Here is a 22,097-nt window from a genome sequence, read left to right as displayed (position 1 = left end):
TTATTAAAAATTTAACTATATACCATATTTATTATCAATCCACAGGATAATCTGATTGCTACATGAGCTCATAAAAGCTATTTCACCTTTACAAAATTAAAAAAAAATGTGCCACAAGGATGTCATAACTGCTGATAACCAAGGACTGAATCTTAAAATTATAAATTTTGCTGTAGAAAAGATTAAAAAAAATTATATTCACTTTAGAATTTTACTTTGAATAAAATATTCCCCTGTATAAAAAATAAAAAAGCTTGCTCTGGTTAGAATTAGAGTATTTTTCTTCTTTTTTAAATCTGGGAATTTGCATAATATCTCTGTAATAAGTTTCTTTTATTTTTTCTATTGTACCACGCGGCATTCAAGCATAGCAGATTAGAAACAAACATGATGAAAGCAGTCTCAGAACGTATGAAATCCACATGGAAAGTTTTAGTTTCCTTTCCCTTCCTCTATTCTTTAAAGACACTTCAGCAAGAATAGCCTTGGAAAAGAATACAGGTGGAGAGGGACCTTCAATGTGCCATTAAGTAGAGCAAGGTAATAGAAGGCCTTTTGTAAGTGCTTTCTTAATAAGGTGCAGAAGCAGACTGCAACTTTGCTAGTACTGCACTATGTACAATATTCACAATAGATTTTTCTTTATTTAAAAATATTCCAGCTAGTTCACATTTTCTCTCCCATTCTGAGGCTTTCAGTTCCATCACAGCCTTGACAGCAAGAAGTGCAGCAGCACCACTTCCCTTGTGGTCGGTTGGTCCTCTTATGAAACACTGGAACCTGTGAGTGGGCCAAAGTTCTTGGGTTCTTCTCCTATGTAGCAACCTTGGAAATATGGGTTCAGGTATACACACTGACTGCTGGAGTCCTGAGTTAAAAACAATCCGGCACTGGAGTCAGACACTGCAATGTTTATATTGCCAAGGCTTTACCTTAGGGTTTGTCTCTGTGCGTCAAGGGATGAACCTCTCCTAGAGAAACATAAAATACAAAACCAAACAAAACAAAGCTAAAAAACCACACTGTCAAAGGCTTAGCAGCTCTTGACTCTTGACTGAGTGATGTCTGACGTTTTCTTGATGACGCTGGCCCGTGTCTCACGGTCTGGCTGGCTGCTGCTTGTGGAGGCTGTGGACACTACTTGTGGCAGAGGGATGTCTGGGAAAGGAGGCCAGGAGCTATTGTAAGGCAGTGGGCAGCTTTCTTCTTTGATGGTGACTTGGAGGTCAGGCTTGTTGGCTACAAAAGTTGCCATGCTGGGAAGCATATGAGAAGTGTTCCTCATTCCTAGATTGCTGAGATACTGTTTGCCTTCAATGTTTTTTTTCTGCCAATGAAGTCGTCCCTAGAAATGGGGGAAGAAAGGAAGACTGTGTAAGAGAACACAACTTTGTGAAGTACTCCAAGTAACAAGATGAATATAGGAATATCCACATATTGCATGGGAATTATTGCACCTCTAGGAGCCTGAGCCTCTAGTCACTAGCTTAGGATAACTTTGCTCTCAGCCATTTCTCCTTTTCTGACATCATGTATGGGCTTAAATTTTGTTGGCTCTCCACCACTCAAGAAGCACTATCTATAGCTCCTCTGAATGGAAAATAAAGGCCTTATTCCCAGTATGCCAGAGACAAAAATGGATGCAGACATTTAAAACTCCAAACGGTAGTGTCTCCTCTGTTACCAGAGAGGCAGGCACAGAGACCCAACACTACCCAAGCTAGCAATACAGGTGAGGCTGCTGGGAAACCAGTGTCACTTGACAGTGCATCCCTCATCACAGCGTAGATGATCATTCAGTTGTTTGCTCACCACAGATGCTGCAATGGCATGTTCTGTTGAAGGAGGTCTGTGGAGTCACTACTGGCAGTCTACAGATGGGCACCACCCCAGCCACGGCACCAGAGACCATGTGGGTTAGCCATGTTGTTATACAGATGCATAACCTCTAGTCCTCCAAGAAGGAGGATTTAGAGAGCCTTTGGTGAAGGACACAGCAGGAGAGAGCTTTGCAAAAGGCCTTATGCAAAAATACAGCTGGAGCACAGGGCATCCAAGAGCCCTCAATGAGTTTAATTTGGCTTTTAGGTACACATAGAGATTGGTAGGTCTGGCACGTTGATGGCAGCACCAAAATAAAAGGCAAGGTGTTTTTGTATATGTGCAGCTCAGGTTATTTTCCCCATGGATTCCTTTCACCCAGCAATATCCAACTGACTGCTCAGGAAAGCTCTCTGCCCCATCTACCTCAAATATTCTAGGTTCATTTCAGTCATAAGTGTAAGCATTTCCTCCAGTTATATGAGTTCAGGTGCCATTTAAGGAAAATGAAGTGAGCGAGCTTTCAACCAAGATAAAATACTCACTACCCAGCAACATCAATGCATCATGTTAACATACTAGCTGGCACTGTTGATGGCACTGCAGAACATATTATTATGCAAATTAATCTTGTAGTTTGGACAGACAAGGAGAAGTTAATTTGTAGAGATATTAATTCTCTGACAATCATCTGTCTCTGACAATCGTCTGTATCCCCTGAACCTTCCTGGACTGCTTTTCTTCCCTAGCTATTACCAAAATGAATATTCCCCAGGTAGACAGAATTGCAATAGAGAAGGGAGTTAAATATCTCAGGGAGACCTTGACCCAAACTGCTAAAAATCCAGAAAGCACTTACCTCTGCATTTTCTTCATCGCTTGGAATGCTGTCAGTTGTTTCACTTTCTGTCAAACAGAATAGAAACAAAAATGAAACTCATGCTGTTCTATCTATAGGAACAAATTCCAGCTCAGGAGGACTGATGTATGTCCAACAAGTGGAAGCAAACAGAAACAAGTCAAACAACCAGAAAACAATGGAGAGGCATGGAGACCCTGCCACAGCAGGATTAGACAGCACAGCTGCCTTGAACAACTGGGGTAAATTCACATGGTTATCCCAGTTAACATGTCTATTCTGGAAAAGACAGTAATAGAGAGGGAAGAAGTAGATTTGTGCTTTCTGGGAAGAATCTCCAGCAAGCAGGGGATGCCCCCCTTCCCTTGCCCCCTACAGCCACTCCAGGCCCTGCCGTGGACAAAGTTCTGTCCAAATCTTTATCTCCTGGCAAAATCAGTAACAACTCAATCCTAGAGGAGATAAATGTGGTTTTGTTTCATGAACAGTTATTTCAGCCTGCCACCTCAAGTGCTTGTTGTCACTTCTGGGGCTTTATTACTGTTGATAGACTCTGGTACAGTTGGTATAGTTTTGCTTTTGCTACCACTCTCCAGCCTGTTTCTTAACCCTTCATCACTTGAACCAGAGCACAAATAGAGTACAGTTCCAATGGGACAGCCATTCTCTTGCAGCTGCAGCCCTCCCTTGCAGAAGAGCCCTAAATCCAGGAGGTTTTATTGTATTTTTAAGCCTACATGTGCCTAAAGACACATCCCCTGCTGTCTGAGGGTCAGGTTCCTGGTCCATGAGTGGTTGAGACTGCTGTGCCTCAGATACCTCCGAGACAGGGCAGAAACCCCTCTTGTCAGTCTGCAGTGATGGCTGCTGCCTTTAGCACAGACACTGGTTCCCCAGACTAATCCAGTGGAGGCCTGGACTGCAGGTTTACTTCAGCTTGTGGGGTTTTGAACCACAGTGTCCTGTTTCCTGGGAGGATAACCCTAGGCATCTATCAGGATACCAACACTCCAAACCCCACAGCAGGGCTGCACAGACGGGGCTTATCCAAAGGAAGACAGAAACCACACAATTCAAGGAATGATGTGATGTATTATCATAGCAGGCAAGAGGGCTCTGAAACCCCAATTTTCACTCTCAGCTCTGTGTTATGTATTTTAGTCCATGCAAACTGCTTTGCACAGCCCGTGCAACTCTGCCTTCCCAGAGACCAATCTCATGCTCTGCACCGGACATGAGTGCTAAGAGTGCATGGATCATGCCTAATGGATTGTGCCCCTGCACATCTTCAGAGAGACTGGCAGTACCTTGCCATCCTCTCAAGGTTTGGCTAAGTATTAGGTTCAGGCAGAAGACTGTAAATAAATGGGCTGAACCATTGTTCAGACCCCAGGATCTAAACTGTACTCGAAGTCCTTTTACTCCAGCCCAGCTACTGCAGACTGCTGCTTCCAAAGCCAGCACCTCTCCTGTGCCAGAGTCTCCACCACAGTGTGCAGTAAGCAGAGGAACAGTCCAAAACATTAAATCTAACTGCAATGCCCTGTGAAGTTAATGCACTGCAGGGCTTCTCCTTCACTGACCCAGGCAGAGAAAGTTGTGTCAATGTGAGCTGGCTAATTAAGCCATACTGGGGGGAGGAGAAGGAAAATTAATTTGCACAAAGGAGAAACAGCCCTGAAGACAGAATCAATAGAATGAATCCACATAGAGACAAGTAACAGATATTCCTTGACATGAAGAAGCGTGTCACAACAAAAACAGAGTGATGCAGCTGAAAAGGAATCCATCCTGGGTGTTTATACATAAAAAAATGCTGAGTAAGAGATAGCACTATAGTTAGCAAAGCCAGGGAAGCTGGCCGTGAAGGCATGGAAAGCTAGAGAGGTTATTTCTATCAAGAAGGGTATTTGAATCAGTGTCAAATACAACAGGTATCTGACAACAGCCTCGGTAATAAAAACCAAAAGGACTTCACAGACATCAGTGGATATATGAAAAAACTCACATGGGTGACTCACATAATTTGCCTGAGTAACCTCAGAAAAGAACCAGAGGTGTTTTGAAATAAACCAGATTTATGTAGGACAGCTGACATATCTGGCTACTTTTTTTGGTTGTTGTTTTAGAAGAGCTCAACTAACTGTTCCTGTACAGCTGTTATGATCATACTCTTTCCTGCCATTCAGCCAGTAGCACCTGACAGAGGAAACCCACAAGTACAAGGCCAAGGTTCCTGTGGTTCTATACAGGTCTGTGTGGAAAGCAGAAATAGTCACAAGAGTGTCGGAGAAATTTCAGGGCTCTAACACACAGACTCCTGTCCTCGCTCCGGCCTCGAGAGCAAATACATCCTTAAAAAAAAACCAAAACCCAAAAAGTGGTTCACAGAACAAATCAGGCTGGAAGGGACCTCAGAAGGTCTACAGCCCAACCTTTTGCTCAAAGCAGGGCCAGCTACAGGATTAGATTCGTTTGCTTGGGGCCTTCTCCCTTCAGTCTTCAAAACTTCTGAGGATGGAGGCAGCACCATCTTTCTGGGTATCCTGCACCAATGCCTGACTGTCCTTGTGGTAAAACAGGTGATACTTTTTCTTATATCCAGGTGGACCATGTTTTTTGGTTTCAATTTAGCCTGCTGTTTCTCATCCTCCTACCATGCATTGCTGTGAAGTGCCTGGCTCTGCCTTCTCAGGAACATTCTTGCAGTAGAGGCAGCTGCTATGAAGTCCTCAAAATCATCTCTTTTCCAAGCTGAACAAGCCCCAGTCCCTCTATCCTCTCACAGAGTGAGAAGCCATACCCTACGTAGCCCTCCTCTGCCCTTGCTCCAGTTTGTTTGTATGTTTCTTAGTCTGGGGAGCTCAAGACTGGATGCAGTACTTCTAAAGTAGCACAACTAGTGCTGAGTAGAGGAGGATAATCACTTCCCTAGATCTACTGGCCATGCTCCTGAAAACTGGTGGCCTTCTCTGTGGCTGAGGTGCTCTGGTGTCTCACACTCAGCTCACTGCCTACCCACCTTTCTGCAGAGCTACTCGCCATACCATCAGCCCCAGCCGCTATTGCTGTAAAGATCTCTTCCTTCCAATGCACAGGACTTCACATGTGCCCTTGCTAAACTTCATAAGGTTTCTGCTGACCCATTCCTGCAATCTCTCCAGGACTCTCTGAATGATGGTTCTGCCCTCAAACATATCAACTGGTGTGCACTATTTGTTGTCATCTGTGAAGTTCACAAACACGTCTCCAATATATCTTCTGCTCATCAATACATTAAATAAGACTTGTCCCAGGACTTGTCCCTTGCAGTACTTCACTTCCATCTGGCCTCTAGCTACAGTAGCCAGGATCATCAAGAGCTGTCTTGAGATGTACTCAAAAGCGCACCAGTGGCATGAAACTCTGCTATCTGAGTTTTGGGCTAGCAGATCCAGGTATAAGTTAGGACAACTGAAGACCACCAAGGTACTAAGACAGTGTAAGGGGATATCAGAAGTACTTCAGTCATCCTTCATTTTCCTTATGCAGGCTGGTTGCAATGACATTAGGGCAGGTAGGTCATGATTTGCTCATGTCCAGGTGGTCAGCAGACCACCTTTCTCTATCATTACAGTCCAAGAAACCACTATGACTTCCAGACCAATACAGTGACTTCTGTTTGCATTTCTAGAATTTACATCCTATAGCTGAAGATAAAAGATTGCGTCATTGTCATGTTTGCATAGATAGAAAAGTTTTCCAAGACACATTTGTAAAGAAGAAAGATGTTTCAAAGGCCCTTGTCTCCCTTCTGTTAATAAATTTATGCACTCTCATATCTCCCTGCCTTATGCTTTGCAAAGGTCTCCTAAATTCTAAATCTTTGGTCATTGCAGACTAAACATTTTGGGAAGCATAATCATTTATCAACATGTGTGAGAATAACAGTGGAGACAGTCCAAAAGAACATCATACTATTCACTTGGTCCCAAAGATAAAAATTACTAAATACATACTTTATAAAAATGTGTCTGGAAGAAATTTCAGTCTAATAAGTCAAAGGCAAACCCACGTGTAAAATAATAAAATGCATGGCGAACTATTAATACTTAAATTTGCCTTAAAAGGTGACATTTGTGTTTCTACCTAGTTTCCTAAAGCTTGCAAATTAGCACCATGCTGAAACAGAAAGGAGAGGTTGGATCTGAAACTTCTTCTACTTTCCAATATGGCTTTGTCCTGCTTCCTACGAAATAAGACTTATATGATTGTGCGAACTCTATACAGCATTTCCACGAGTACATTTTCGTCTGTTCTCCCCTAGAAACTTCTGAACACACTGTTAGACTTGCATAAGGGATAAATGAGTGCCAAAGACTTCCTAACAGTTATATGAAAATAAGAGGCCAGATGAAAAGGGAAACCATAACCACCCTCACAGGGAGTAGGGGGAAGCCTGTTATCTCATCCTCTTTTTAGGTATCAGAGAATCCAGATGGCAGGCAGACGTTAGAAGCCAGATGTCCACACTCTGCTTCTTGAAAGATCACTTGTTATCAGTCACTACATGCCTCTTCTCGTCTGCAGCAAGACAGACCCACTCCCCGTGGGCCCTCAGCTCCATATCTGCATACATACCATTAGTGCAGCCCTTAACACTGCACACTGTGCTAGACACTGAGTAAACATAGAGCAAAAAAGACTTTGATCTTTAGTAAGGCAGAGGGCATGTCATTTGTACCACTGAAAATCCCCCTCTAAAAGATCTCTGCATTATACCCAAAAAAGTTCTTTTTCCATTACTCACAGGTTAAACCTGTAGCTCACATTTCCAAACTCAGATCTGCCAAGTTGTTTCCCAAGGAAATGGGCAGAGCCTGTGCATTTTTGAGTTTCATTAACAATTCAGAAGGTAGATGAGTATGCATTTCTGAATCTTCATTAGTTAGCCTGGCAGAACCCTCTTTCCCCCAACAGCATCTTCCCAAAATTTCCAGAAAAAGGAGTGTAAAGAAACACCAAGTTGCTTACCTGCATAGGATGAGACAGGGGAGATCTGTAGAGGATACAGCTGGCTCATGCTGAGGGGCTGTTCATCACTTTCTGTTGTCACCTCTACCACCTGACAAACATCAGGAGGGTTGGCAACTATCACCTGCTCCTCACTGCTGCCATCAAGGTGTGGATGTCCTACAACTTGGGATTAGAAACAACAAAAGTGATTACTGATAGCATCTCAACCCTGTTGAACCTCTAAGAGCCTGCTTGGTATCTGAGTTTTCAATAGTCTCAGCACTTTTTTCCATGCACACCACCTGCTTTCTGGGGATATAATTTTCAGAGACAGTTCTAAAGGAAATCTGCAATCCTCAACAAGCAAGCTGTAAACCATCCCATAGTCTCTGAATGCTCTAATATAAATTATACAACAGAAGGCCAGAACCAGCATACAAAAATCAGTCCACGGGGTCAAGCAAAACATTGTGGGACTCTGATGTACATATGACATGAATCTATGAAAAATTTCTGCTCCAGTTATATGGCTATTGTCACTGACACTCACAATGCTATTGATGGTATGCATAAAATAAATTTGTACCTGCAATCCCCACGATCTGTGACAGAAAGCTACAGTTTGGTTAGTTATTAACAGAGGGGTTTCCTATTTCCCCAGGTACATGATATTTAATACCAAAAAAGTATGTGAAATTTCATGTCAAAGGAGCATTACTTATTTCTACAAAGTGAAGCAATCATGGATGCTTTCCAAGTGTCCTGAAATGCCTTGCAGATATTAGTTGTTCTACACTACAACCTTTTGAAAAAGGTTGACAAACCAAGGTACCAAGAAGTTACTGAGCAAAGCAAAAGTATGATAAAAGCCAGAATCTCACTCATCTGAAGCTGCTTGACAGAATTTCCTCTGTCTTGTACAACTCCTCCTCTAATCCCAGCTGTATGAATACATGATAAATGCATTAATCCAGCACAGAACTGAAAGCCAATGAGTTAGTTCAGAAGAATGCACAGGGATGAAGCTATCTCAGAGGATGGCTAACCTGAAACCATGGTTACCCAAGAGAAAGACTAAGATATTTCTTCACTGAACATAAAGGAAACAATAGGCTAAATTCTGTACAAACATAATGCTGTGTTGTTCAAACAGCCCATTTTTTCATAGACCCATGTGGGGAAAAACATGTAGGCAATGAAATACAACAGATCTTGCAATTTTCCAGCTAAGTAACCTGAATATACTAATTATTAAATTTGAAAAGTCAAAAGATAGCATCTATTCCTGCATGAACTAAGATAAATAAACAAGAATGCACATGTCTATACAGACAATCCACTCCTTCATTCTATCTTTAGACAGGGCTTTTTGAAAAGAAAAGTGACAGGTGTTTTTCCCAGGAAAAAGATGCATATTATTTTGCCTTGTGAAGTGCCAGGTAACCACTGGAAAATCTTCAAAACTTAGATGTGTATTTTAAGAAACAATGCCAGCATAGAAAAAATTATATACATACCAGATAGAGTTTTTTAAGTTGGTCACTACAATTATGTTTCATATATTTAATTTCCCCTTTATTTCACCTTTCCTTGTTCTGAAACAACCAGATTTTATTGAGTGTGGTGAGAGTGGTGCAAGAGTACACACAGTTAATTTATCTGGGAGAGACGAATAATATTGCACAACCCGCTCAGGGTATGAGCAGGCCATCTGCACTGTTTTATCTCTTTCCTCAATACCTGACAAACTCTTACCCACCCTGAGAGATAAAAACTCACAGCAAAAAATACTGCTCACTTGGGCAATATGCCACAGTTTTCAGTGAGCTGCACATATGTCAGAAACTCTGCAGGTGCTGTTTGCCTTTCGTCTCCACCAGCTGATTTCCTGTCTCTCTGCAGAACAATTCTATTTTACCTTTTCCTCCCTGCTTACATTAAAATCCTTCCTGCAATCCTAAATATCTGCTTCTTTCTCCAGTCTGGATAAGCAGCACACCTCACATCTCAATCATTAAGCAACAATGGATGACAGCTCCCTACCCGATCCTCAGTCAGTGAACAGGAAGCACTAAGAGCACTATGGTGCTACTCCTTCAAGCTATAACAGTAGGAGCATGTTCTAATGTTCTGACAAAGCAACAGCTGATTAAATGAACTGCCATAAAGAGAGTAAAACTACTCACAAACTCCTCAGCTACACAAGTACTCCAGGGGAATGACTATGCAAAGCCCTGTGACCTAAGAAATGAGGATTGAAAATAGTCACTGCAAATGATTTCTGCCATCTCTCCAAGCAGAATACTAAAATATTTGTCATATTTAAAAGTGGAATTCTAGACAAAATGGGTCATACTATTAGGAGTTCTTGCTGCAATGACAACCTTAGCCAAAAAAGAGCTGTCAAAGCCCAGTCCAATTATTCTACTGAGAACCAATTATTCACATGCTGAGTTGACAGCTAATTTCTAATGTACTGTTATCTAAATGCAGTCTTTGATGATCCTTTTCGTTAGCTCAGTGATGTCAAAAACTATCTCTGCTATGGAGGTGTCAGTGAAAAGAACCAAGTTCCTACATTTTGCCTGCTGGATTGAACTCCCAAATAAAATGGTATTCTATACAAACCTCTGCTTTAAACAATGGGAAACTGCCATCTGACTGCAGTTTAACTCCCATGTGACATTGGCTACAGTCTCCTCATGGCTGAGGACTATCCTGTAGAGTAAGTGCCCACCCTGAGAAGCCAGCTAAGAGAACCTGTAAGTGCTTTACTCTCAAGTCAACCAGCCCAGTGGCACAGTCCTGCTCACTGTCTCTGCAAGGTGGTGGGGCTGGCCTGCAACCACAGTCTTCCATGGCCCAAGCTACTGAGAAATGGGTCTACCTGACTCCAACCATGGCATTCCCTGAAGTGCAAAATGCTGATGGAAAGACAAGTCTGGCAGACCAAAAGGGTTTTGAAGTCACCTGTGTGCTTAATATGTAAAAAAAGCATAGCAGTACTTACCTACAAAGTTCACTGTACTGTCAACTTCATTTTTTATACTGGAGGACAGGAAGTAGTCAGAAGTGACAGCATTTAGCCCATTCATCCCGAAAGATGATTCAACTGGCTCTTGCTAGAATGAAAACAGTACAGTTGGGTCAGGATTGCTTTATTTTAGGAGATAGTTCATCTCTTTGTTCTGAGATGGTAATAAATCCCATTACTTCTGCCTGCCATATACCCCCTGCTCTCTGCAAGACACTGTCTTAAAACAAATATTTCTCTGAGGAGAAGCCCGAGACGAATTAATTTCTAAATCTTGTTCTTTGAAAGGAAAGCGATTTTTAATTTTCAAATTTAGAGTAAGCCTTCTGAGAGCAAGGAAGTAGTAAGCTATTTACTACAAGAGATGAACATTTGAAACAAACAAGGAAGAAACACTGCTTTAAAACAGTATTCTATTTAACATTCATCCTCACTCCCTTCCAAATATGCTCTATCTCTTTGCACTCTCTAAAAGGAAACCTTGGTTTCTAAGTACAGCAATTACTAAATTCTAGCCTTAATTTTTCTCTATAGCGAGCCTGAAAGCAAACCAAAGTGTTTACACTAAATACAGCCTTTTAGATCACATCATAAACATTACCACTGGGCAACAGCATTTGCAAAACACCACCTGTTCTACACAGACTGAGCTTTCCATAAGATGCCTCTCTGTAAGCCTGATACACTTGAGTGGGAATCAAAAAAAATCCCTTCAGAGTAGACATCAAAAAATTAATTCCATTAACTCAGGATTTCTTTAAAAGGATTATTCTACATGCGCAACTTCCTGTCTGGTATTGACTCTCTCACATGTTTATTTGTTACAATGTCTAAAGTCTTCTGTTCTCACTCTACCAGCCCTGCAAGGCTGCAAGTTGTCCTCTGCTTGCTGGGGCAGAGACACCCCCAGAAGTGCAGAGCTGTCCATGCCATGCTCATTTTCACTGTTCTAAAGCATTTCATCAAAGGCAGGGCAAAGGTAAGCCTCCGGACCTGCAGTGCCAGCCCATCCCAGTACTGTTGAACTGTTATGTTTGGGACAAAATACTGGGGGCACTGTGACAGGTTTTTTTCTGGATGTCACATGCTGTGATTGTGATCTACTCAAAAAGCATTGTCGCTTCAACACAAGCACCTTCCCAGACACTAAAGCAAGGCAAACATGCACCCTGTTGCAACATTCCTCTGCACTTCAGAAGGGTGGAGAGTTAAGTGTTAATGGCAACTAGGTCTTTGATGAGATGCGCTAGTTGTGCTGGCCCATAGGTCAAAGACTTGGAGAGCTTGAAAAGATAAAATTAGCTGCTATTGATCCATTGAGGGTCACAACTGCAGAGATAGATTAGGGCTGCACACTGGAGCCTTGAGTATCTGGTGCTGTTTGCTTTAATTCACAGCAAACACAGCAGCCCCCATGGAAATATTGTGCATGCAGCACTTCCTCAACTCTTTTGATGATTGATTACGGAGAAGTTTATTTAGTAGCCCCTTTCAAGCTTCAGAAACAAATATGCATCTTAGAACTCAGGTGATGGTGCCAGACCCACAAAGAAACTTGGATACTGGCACAGTTGGTGTTAAATCACCTGAATTTTCAGTGTTCAGATGTCTAACCTAAGCTAAATGCATAGAGGAAGCTGTTACTAGGATTTAAAAAAATATCTCTCAATGTGGAGCTGCATGGTCAAGAGGATACATCTAGGATAAGGTAGAAATTCAGCCACTGCAGTTACCAGGAAAATTGTGGAGTAGCCTCCCATTGGGCTCCACTAAAAGACATTTATCGAGGTAACTGTGAGGTGTTCAATTCAAAACATGCAACTAGGATCTCAGGAATTCTCATCACCAAGCAAAGCAATTCTAAGAAGCTTTCATGCTCAGAAATGTGCATTTGCTTTAATTAATTTACTACCCTTCACTACTACAGCCTTCAGCATTCAACAGTCAGCCTAATAGTGGCTGAGTATGGGAAGAACACCTCTTCAAATCCAAGCTAGCCACTGCACACATCTGTCACAATGGGGCAACAGACAATACTACCTGGCCCCAGCTCAGAACCACAAGAACTAACAGGAGGTATCACTGGTAGGTAGCTGTATGTGCTGGCACATTGCTCTGCTCTGTCCAAAGCAATTTTACTGACTCCCTCTGAACATCAGCTACCACTTGATAACAAGCACACGTGGCAGTATGAGCCAAGCAGGACAGTTACAGAGTGGCTCCTTTAACACAATTTAAAAGTCACACCATTCTGACGCATAACTGCACAAGTCACAACTGTTGTGGCAGCACCGGCTTTCCAAACCGTTTCAGTGGAGGACTTTTCCCCACATTTCTGGGTTCACCTGGCCCAGAGAATCTCCTGGCCAGAGGCTGCAGAGCCTGAACCCAGGCATGAATGGCACAGCCCTCCACAAGTGAGCAGCAGGGGACCAATCTGCCCTTGCACTGTAGACACAGCTGCTACACACAGCCCAAGGACACCAATTTTACTGAAAGCTTAGAGTCTGAAATCTCTGAGGTTTGTTTTTTTTGTTAAAAAACTTGAAGGTGGACTAGCTCCTGCTGATATGTAATACTGACCACCTCACCGAGGCCCTTGGCAGAGGTGTGAAAGCCAGGAAACACCATGCCTTGCAGGGACAGCAGACTTCAGTGTGGGCCCACACTCTGAACAAGCAGAAATCCCAGGCTGCAGCTGAAGAGCTTTACAGCTGAGGCCTTCTAACAGACAAAGCATAAGCACAAGGTGCAGCTCTGACCCTTGCCTAAATGAAAATGAATTTCCAGTGCTTTACACACAGAAATTAACTGCTCCAAAAGGTAGCTCTATTGTTCAAAAGCATTCCTTCCCTAATTATTGTATTTCTCCTTACAGAGACAAACAAATGGCAAATATATTGCTGAGACTGCCAGTTTTCTAACCTCCAGGCATTGTAACACAAGGGCTGTGTCCATTGATGACGTAAGTCATGACTTTAACAGCCTTCACATTTCAAAAAAAAACCAACCCCAAACATCCTGGGTAACTGTAGTTACTTAACCAACCACAAGCATTTGCAAGTACCCACCACAACATACTCTTGGGGCTGTTAAAAAATATTTGCAATAGACTGTATTCACAAGCTCTTGCACCATTAAACAGACACTTCTTACCTTAATTTGTTTGAATTTGTCATCCTTCTCCGATTTTGTCTTTTTTCCTGCAACAACAGAAGGAAGATTTCATAAAGTCCTGTGTGCCATGAGTTATCCTTCACAGTTTCTATATTCACCAACAAATAGCCCCAAAATGAGCCTCAAAATGGCAGGACTTCCTAGCAAAGGGAGAACACATTTTACTTAATTTTACCCTTCCTTTAAGGCCTGGGCAGCAAAAAACCACCTTGAATGCACTGGCTTTGTGTTTCTTTTTTAAAAGGCTACAAAAGAGAACCACAGTGGGACCAAGGAAAGCAACTGCAGTCAAAAAATCAAAGTGAAAATATGGAGGAATGACAAATTAAAAAAAAAAGGCCTGTTAAAAAAAAAAAAAGAAAGGGGGAGAAAAACATTCTTAAAGGGAAGAAAAATCAAAATATATGCCTCATCACATTTCTGACATTTTCTCTGTAGCTACAGGAAAAGGGAGATTGTTAATTGATTGAATGTGAAAAGAGATCATAATAAACGTCAACCAATATTTTTGTAAATAGTTGCAACCTGGTAGGGAAATACATATTACAATTCATGCAAAAGTGGCTTATGCAATCATGCTGGACTTGGAAATCCCAAAAACCATACTGCATGTGACTCTCACAAAATACTGTGCACCTTGGCAGACCCCAGTGCTGCTGCCCCTGCTCTGACCTGATGTAGAAGCTCAGACTTGCTGGTGCAAGCTCAGCTCTGCCGCAGTGTTAGCATAGATGTGTCCCAGGAGCTTTGCCCATCTTTACTACATGATACCACAGAAAATTAGAAACGTTTGCAGTCAGATTCTTTCGCTCCCACACATGTTTAGCCACATGACACAAAAAAAGGGCATGTGAAAATATAGATGAGGCCCAAATTATGTCAGGGTTTTACAGTAACTGGACTTTCTGCATAATCTTCTCCTGCCACAGGCCCTATTCCGAGAATCTCAGCTTTAAAGATGAACTTTTCTATCTCCTACACAAGTCTACTGCCAAGAGATATGTTATGGTCCAGGGGAACTGGCCTAAACAAAATACACTATTGACAAGAGACTGGAAACAGTTTCAAAATAAATGTTCTACCTTTTGCAGATTGGTCTCCCTTTCACAGTACGATTCTGCCCCAAAAATGCCGTGGTTCATAATTTCCAGTCACACTGACCTTAAACTGAAAATCTGCCTTTCACTTCTCAATCTAAGTAGCAAACTGTAGCTACAGGTGTTAGAAGAACACCATGTGTTTAGTTTATAGATTATCTTTTCATCCAAAATTCTAGACTGCACAAGACACCAGAGGACCAAGGAAACCATTGTTCTACTGCATAAACCAGTAGGGAAATGTGCATTTGAAAGCTCATGAGCCCTAAATAAAGCAATGTTTCTACTTCAAAAGAAACCAACAAGATTGACCTGGTGTTAGGTCTTCTCCTGGCAGGCAGGAGATTTATTTCCTAAATTTGGGGATTCAGACACTTTCCCATTTCACCATTATCATGCTCTATGGGTTGGGTTTTCATGGTCTTTGTAACTAACAATGTGGTTTCATGGTTTAATGTTCTGAGTGAGTGTACTGCTCTCACTCAGCTCAAGACAGAGCCAGTTTAATTGTACCCTTGCTTGAAAAAAGCTACCAAAATGTCTGCCACCATATTCTGAATGACCCCTACCTACTGAGTTAAATGTGTTGAGCTTTAATACCCCTTAATCATGTTCCTTGACTGAAGGAGACCTGGGACTAGATCTGAACACAACTCCATCAGCTTTAACAGACAAGTATCAACAGCTTGGGGGTATTGCATCTCATTGATCCTCTCTTCTGAATGCAGCCCATTTTTCATACAGTTGTTCCTAGGTTTCAGTCATTTCCCAGCCAGACAGGGCACCATGTGTAGCCTGCATTAGTGGCTTGTTGCATACTGAGCTACCTGCAGTAGGTGTTTTTCTCAACACAATGCCCTCAAAAGCATTTCATGTTGAAAAGCTCTCCCCTCTACCTTTTTTGGAAGGTCTTTCAGATAAGGGCAGCATCCGGTACACCCTGAAGGCATTGTTGCCTTTCTTTATACTTTTGTCCTTCACTTCTTCTATGTCAGGCAGGGAGTTCATAGCGCAACGGAAGTTTGCCTTCCATGTCTTTGGATCAGGTTTATCTACTCCTGACTGGTATTTTCCTGATCAAGAAAAGAAAAGTTAGACACATATGACATGTGATTGAAGATTTGAGGCAAATCAATAACAGCATAGGTTAGCTTCAAGGTATCAGCCTTTGGTTCCCATGACAAGCATTCTAACAATAGTTGAGGTTGCAAGAGAGTGCTATGATCTCATTCTCATGCACATTTCTAGGACAGATGATGAACGGTTTGTGCTCAAGAAAGACCCAGGGCACTGCAGATCTGATGTGACTCCATAACAGCATGGAAAAGCTTGCACAGCATTTACCTTTATTATGTCTGGCTCAAATCCATAGAAAGGCATAAAAAGCCTAAAGGCCTATGTCTACAAAGTGCTGACTCTGCACTACTCCTGACAGTTTTGAACCCAGTTGCTAACATTTAAATCAATTATGTTTTACTGTGTTTCTCAATGCAAATGAGTTATGGCACTTCAATTAAGCTGGAGAATATCATAGACCTTGAAAAAACACTTAGCCTCCCACAAATCTGGAAACTTGAGTTCACTCTCTGTTAGTAAAAGCAAAGACAAGACATAATGAAAATGGAACTTTAAAAGGGAAAACAATGTGAAAATCTGTCCTGCAAAAAGAGAGTTCCAATACCTGTGTGAATTGCCCAGTTTCTAAATAAGGGAGCATCTTTTTCAACATCCCAACCATGTCTTGCGGCATGCATCCAGGGAATCTGAAAAATCTTCTTCTCCTGGAAGGGAAAACAAACAGGAAATGCCAACACTGATAGACTTGAGGAATCTTCTGATGATTTTAAGTCACTAATTTATAAGCACAGTTTCAGCATCTCCAAGTGTTTTGCTCCCTTCTAGCTCAGCGTCACAGTCACTGAAATCAACAGGAAAATATCCATTGGCATCACCGAAGCAGAGCACAGTCCAAGTGTATGAAATACTCAGAAGCCACTTCACGGAAGATGAGCCTGGCAGTTTTCCGAGCTGACACATGGAAAAAACATGCAGTACTACACATTTCTAGGCTTTCATACAAAGTGTTGTTTTGTCAGCACACACACTTTTATTATTAGCAAAAATATATCTGAAACTAAACAACCATAGGAACAGAGCAAAATCAAGGGATTTAGAAGTCAGACAGTAAATACTAGCATGGTGAAGAAAAGAGATCTTGCAAATTTGTATGCCAAGCAAAAGAATATATCAGCGGTAGACATCTCTCCAGTGGGGACAAAAAAAACAGACACTCGTGAAGAAGTGCATTGAAGATATCTAAACACATTTTAGTTCAGAAACTTTAGACCAAAGTAAAGTGCATTTAAAGAAATGCAAAGAAAGATTTTTTTAAAAATCTGTTTTTTAACACACAGCTAAATCAGGGCATGCCTTACATGGTGTCGGTATAAACTGATTCCCCAAGGGATCATGGAAGATCCCTGGCAACTATTAAAGATGATAGTTTTAGGATGTAGCTCCAGCTCTGGGGGCCCAATGACTTTCAGAGCTTGAATAACATGTTTCCTACACTCCTTCTATAAGCACTTAGCACACAGGATACTGGGCCCGAAGGATACTAGATCAGATGTGCTTTTATGTCATACAACACAGTAATGAATTTCTTTGTCCTGACCTAGAGGGCTGCTTCAGAACTCTTCACACTGTTTTCTGCAAAGCCATACAAACTGAGCTTGTTCCACAACACTTGTTTTTTCTCCCCTATTGGGAAGAATACTTATCTGGCTTCACATGCAGACATATTGCACTATAAACTCTGTCACTGCAGGTTCAGATCCAATTATCAGTCTATGAAGAGAAAAGTACTTCCAGGGCAAAATGCACCCTCCTCCTGCAGCAGCCACCTGAGCTATGCTGCCTGAATTTCACCCTAAAAGAGCCAATTTCTCTCTACAGACTACATACAACTCTAGACAGGCAGCTCTCATTTAAATGACTGCATTGTAGATTCTGGCCAGGCGAGATAAATCTTTCACCCTTTCCCCTTTCCCCAACAGCCACTGTTCTTCCTTGACTGTCTGGTTAATATTTCACTCATGCCAAGGCTCCATTTATTTCCCTTCCTTCCCATGTGATCTTTCTTCTTCTGAGCCTGTGTTTTGTCCTTCAACTCGTCTTTAATCCTTTCTGTCGTATTTGCTTGTTCAGAATTGCATTCTTCCCTTCTTGCTTGGCTTCATCTTTAATTTGGTGCAAGCAATGTTTTAACATGTTCCTCATTCTCTTCAAGTCCTCACACTCAATATTCCTCTTAATGTAATTCCATCACTTCTGTCACGTGTCTTTTGCCTCTTTACTCTTCCCTCTACATATAAGTAAATCATCAACAGAGATACTTCTTTCCCCAACTCAAAGCAGTTAAAAGAAAGCCTCAAAGCCACTATTTGTGGTCCATAACACTACTGTATTCATCAGACCTAAAATAAGCTTTTACTCTTTACTCAGTCTGCCTTTACTCTTTCATAGACTATAATAAGCATAGGAAAAAAATCATCACTTCAATAGGAAACAGTTTCTATCAACAAGAACTTTTAAGAATAGACCAGATTAAAATAGACCATATGATAATTCAAAACCTAGCAGACTGAACAAGACTCCAGACATAGCATCCTGTCATCATCGACTGTACTCACTGCTTCAAAAGAAGCTGCAAGGACACTAAGCAGCAGTCTAAGTGGTCATTAAAGTGATTCTGTTCATTACAGAAAGTTCTTTCCAAAATGTCTTCAAGCACAGGAATTATACCAAATTATAATACAAAGAACAAACTCACAGAAGCTATGTGTATTATAATTTTATAATGCATATATAAGTTTACCCTCTCATACAGATATTACAGATTATCTCATCAACTACGAAATATCTAATCTTCCCTGAAATCCTGCAGACAGCTGATTACACCATGTAGTAGAGTGCTCTGCTCTAGTTTGCCTGGATACTTTCTATTTAAATAATACTTCTTTCTTTCACACATTATCAAACATTACCTATATTCTTCTTCAGCCAGTGCTGCCTAATAATGACCTTAACAGGAAGGGGTCATCAGTGCTTTCTCTCAGACTTGGAAAACCATGTGCTGACTGGTCCAGCATTCCATCACTGGACTTTTGTGTAGAAATCTCATGTTTCTGTTAAAAAATTAGCCTCACCTAAAGTCAAAAACACAACCCACAAAAACTTTGCACTGTAACAGGAATTGTTACCAAATTCCAGTGGGAATACTAAAACGGAAGAGCTGTGACATTCTTAGATAGGCATGAAAAGGAAAGTAGATCAAACCTCAGCTGGTAACAGCAGCATGGTGCTACTAATGCCAAGGTTGTGGTTTCAATCCCTGCACAGGCCATTCACTTAAGAGTTAGACTTGAGGATCCTCGTTGGTCCCTTCCAACTCAGAATATTCTGTGATCACTGGAAGAGCTCTGGCACTGCAAAATGCTTGGAGCATGAGACCATATACTAGCTACAAAGTCAGGACAAATCTTAAACAGTAGCATCCAACTCCAAGATAATACTCCAAGCATCCATCAAAGTAGTAGGTTGCCTCTTTGTTACAGCTTGGAATGTTTCCTTTTCCAGATCCATGAGGAACACTGACCTCTCCTACTCCTCCTCCTGACATCCCCTCTGCCCTCTGCTGAACTATGTTGTTTCATTAACGCCTCCCAGTTTTGTCTCTCTGGGAAGGTAAAGAAAGGTAAAGAAGGTAAAGGTATTTAGGGAAAGTAAAGGTAAAGAAAGGTAAAGGGAATTAAGAAGAGAAAGCAAAGAAATTCCCTTCCTACTTCATGCCACTCAGAAGGATAACATTTTCACCAAAGAGGTACACAAGTATTTATGCTTTAAGCCCTATAAGAAGGGGTTTGTTCTGGAGGCATAATGATGAACTGACAGTAGAGGAAAGAATTATGTGTCACCTGTACCTGATATGTCATTTCTAACTGAGAGAGATTTAATTATTTTTTCAGTTCAGAAAAAGCCCCCAAGAACAGACAGCCAATGACAACCCAGAATGGTAATAATTTATTTAATATTTAAACCTTATTTCCTTAAAAGCTGTGCACACACATGAGTTTCATTCTCTTGATAATCTGACACACCTTCTTATCTAAACTGTGAAGTATCCTTTACCAAACTCTGATTAAAATACTTCAGCCTATAAAGTTGATTCTGTGGGTACAGAACAGGCTGCGGTACACATGACACTTCATTGATTCCATGCATAGCTTTGTTTATGGTCAGGATTTACAGTAAAAATAAAAATATTTTTGGTTTAATGATCGATTGTTGGAATGAATGTGCAAACATTTTTACACAGAAATGCTCAGGAGTGCAATTTTCTTGCTAAACATAATAAAGGCAATCCAGGCTGATGCAAAATCAGAAGGTAGAAGTAGGGAATCAGAGTTTAATAAACCTCAAGGTAGAGAAATTATTTCAGGATTAGGTAGGAATGCCCAGCAAAGGACAGCAGACAGAGACTGTCAGTAGGAAACCTAACACCAAAATAGAGATATTCAAGGTGAAGGACCCGAACATGGGACTCAAATTACAAAGACAACAGTAAAAACCAGTCTCCTCTTCAGCTATGACCCCATTATGCAAGATCAAGGACCTACTCAAATTCACAGTGCAGCTAACTAGGGAATGGATAAAACAATATTTATTTACCCAGCCACAGCATGAGAGTCACTGATGCAGGAAGTTACTGAGAAACAAGGTTCATAGATGAAATTTAAAGTGCTCCTGATAATTTCATAGTCATGAGCATTTCTACCTTTGAAAGCTGAAAGAAAAGGCAGCAGTTTCAATTGCCATTCTTCAACTCTAAAAATGAGCACCCGAGTACCACAACTACTACTGCTATAGGGAGGATACCAGACTATTTGGCTTAGTGACTTAATCAGACAGGCAGTTCCTGTTTCTGCCCCTGATTTTTTGCATTTCCACCCATTCTGATAATAAAGTAGCCTCTGTAGCAAAAACAGCTTCATGCTTTTCAGTGTGGTGAGTTACTCTCCTGCACAGTGCAGAAAGCATGCAACATTTCCACAATTCATTGCTATTTAAAATCTCAAATACACTCCTAGGTTTTACTCAACCAAACAAAATAAATTCAAATTTGGCACTGACACTCTTTTGCTCATGATTGTGCTCTCAAAGTGTCTTGAGCACTTAGCAAAAAGAGCTCAGGACCAGGGATATTAGGTTTGAGTCTGGCAGGCAAAAAGTCACCCTATTTTCTCCTGAGTTGAGAAGTGTCAGAGAAGTCACACAAGTCTGAAACAACAGATTGTTGCTTCAACTCAGCCTAACACAGAACATAGTCTTCCTCCTCAGGAGGGTATTTTGAACACGTGCCTCTGATGCTACTAGTTGAACAATGTGCTCCCAGGTTAAAAAAAAAAGTCCAAGCAGAGTCTTCATAAACACTCACTTCAACAACAAAGAGTTGGAAAATGCTTTTAAATGAGCCACAAATCTACCAGGCCAAAGCAGGAGGATTCAGATCTGGCAGACAAGACTGGAGGAACAGGTTCAGCAGGAAGCATTCAGCTTTGCCCTTCCTCCCCGTCACCCCTTTGAAAACCAGGAACGAGCTGATTTACCTGTGCAGACCTCAGCCACTGCTATCAAGTTCCCCCTCAGCACATGCATGCACATCCCCCCTTACCTTATTTAGCCATTTCAGCCCCGGTATTCTGTTAGAGTTGATTTGTTCTTCCAGCCAGGGCCGCATCCGCATCCTTTCGACAGGCATTGTCACCCACCTGGGAAGGAGCTGCAAGGAACAAGGGACAAGGTTACTTGTTTGCCAGGCAGAACTCCCAGGCAGCTCCTCCACCTCTACACAGTACACTTATTAAAGCTTTGCAGGCTGAACAATTGTAAATATAAACATTATTTTAGATCTGTGTGCGAACCTCCCTTAAAGCAACTGAGATGATAAAGTCTTCTTTGTGGCAGAAAATATTTTTCTGGTACACGTCTGTTAGGAAAACCTTCATCTGAAGATGACATAGGATACCAGCAAAAGTTTGTCTGCTGATACAGG

The 22,097-nt window shown here is 41.5% G+C and overlaps 1 protein-coding gene across 4 annotated transcripts in view; it reads right to left on the bottom strand.

The window, feature by feature from the left end:
* IRF2 (interferon regulatory factor 2) overlaps window positions 1-22,097 on the bottom strand; it is a 39,552-nt gene continuing 17,455 nt past the window's right edge. For all 4 annotated transcript variants that reach the window (XM_004174812.6, XM_072928338.1, XM_030271268.4 and 1 more), the window contains 8 exons: window positions 21,717-21,824; window positions 16,665-16,764; window positions 15,880-16,056; window positions 13,866-13,912; window positions 10,686-10,797; window positions 7,694-7,858; window positions 2,681-2,727; window positions 1-1,345 (listed from right to left, as the gene is read on the bottom strand). In XM_004174812.6, the coding sequence (XP_004174860.1) occupies window positions 1,034-1,345; window positions 2,681-2,727; window positions 7,694-7,858; window positions 10,686-10,797; window positions 13,866-13,912; window positions 15,880-16,056; window positions 16,665-16,764; window positions 21,717-21,803 (1,047 nt within the window). In that variant the 5' untranslated portion in view covers window positions 21,804-21,824 and the 3' untranslated portion in view covers window positions 1-1,033. The remainder of the gene's footprint in view (window positions 1,346-2,680; window positions 2,728-7,693; window positions 7,859-10,685; window positions 10,798-13,865; window positions 13,913-15,879; window positions 16,057-16,664; window positions 16,765-21,716; window positions 21,825-22,097) is intronic.

The sequence above is a fragment of the Taeniopygia guttata genome, chromosome 4 (assembly GCF_048771995.1).
Source record: "Taeniopygia guttata chromosome 4, bTaeGut7.mat, whole genome shotgun sequence".
NCBI lineage: Eukaryota > Metazoa > Chordata > Aves > Passeriformes > Estrildidae > Taeniopygia > Taeniopygia guttata.
This window is presented reverse-complemented; position numbering and strand designations above follow the sequence as displayed.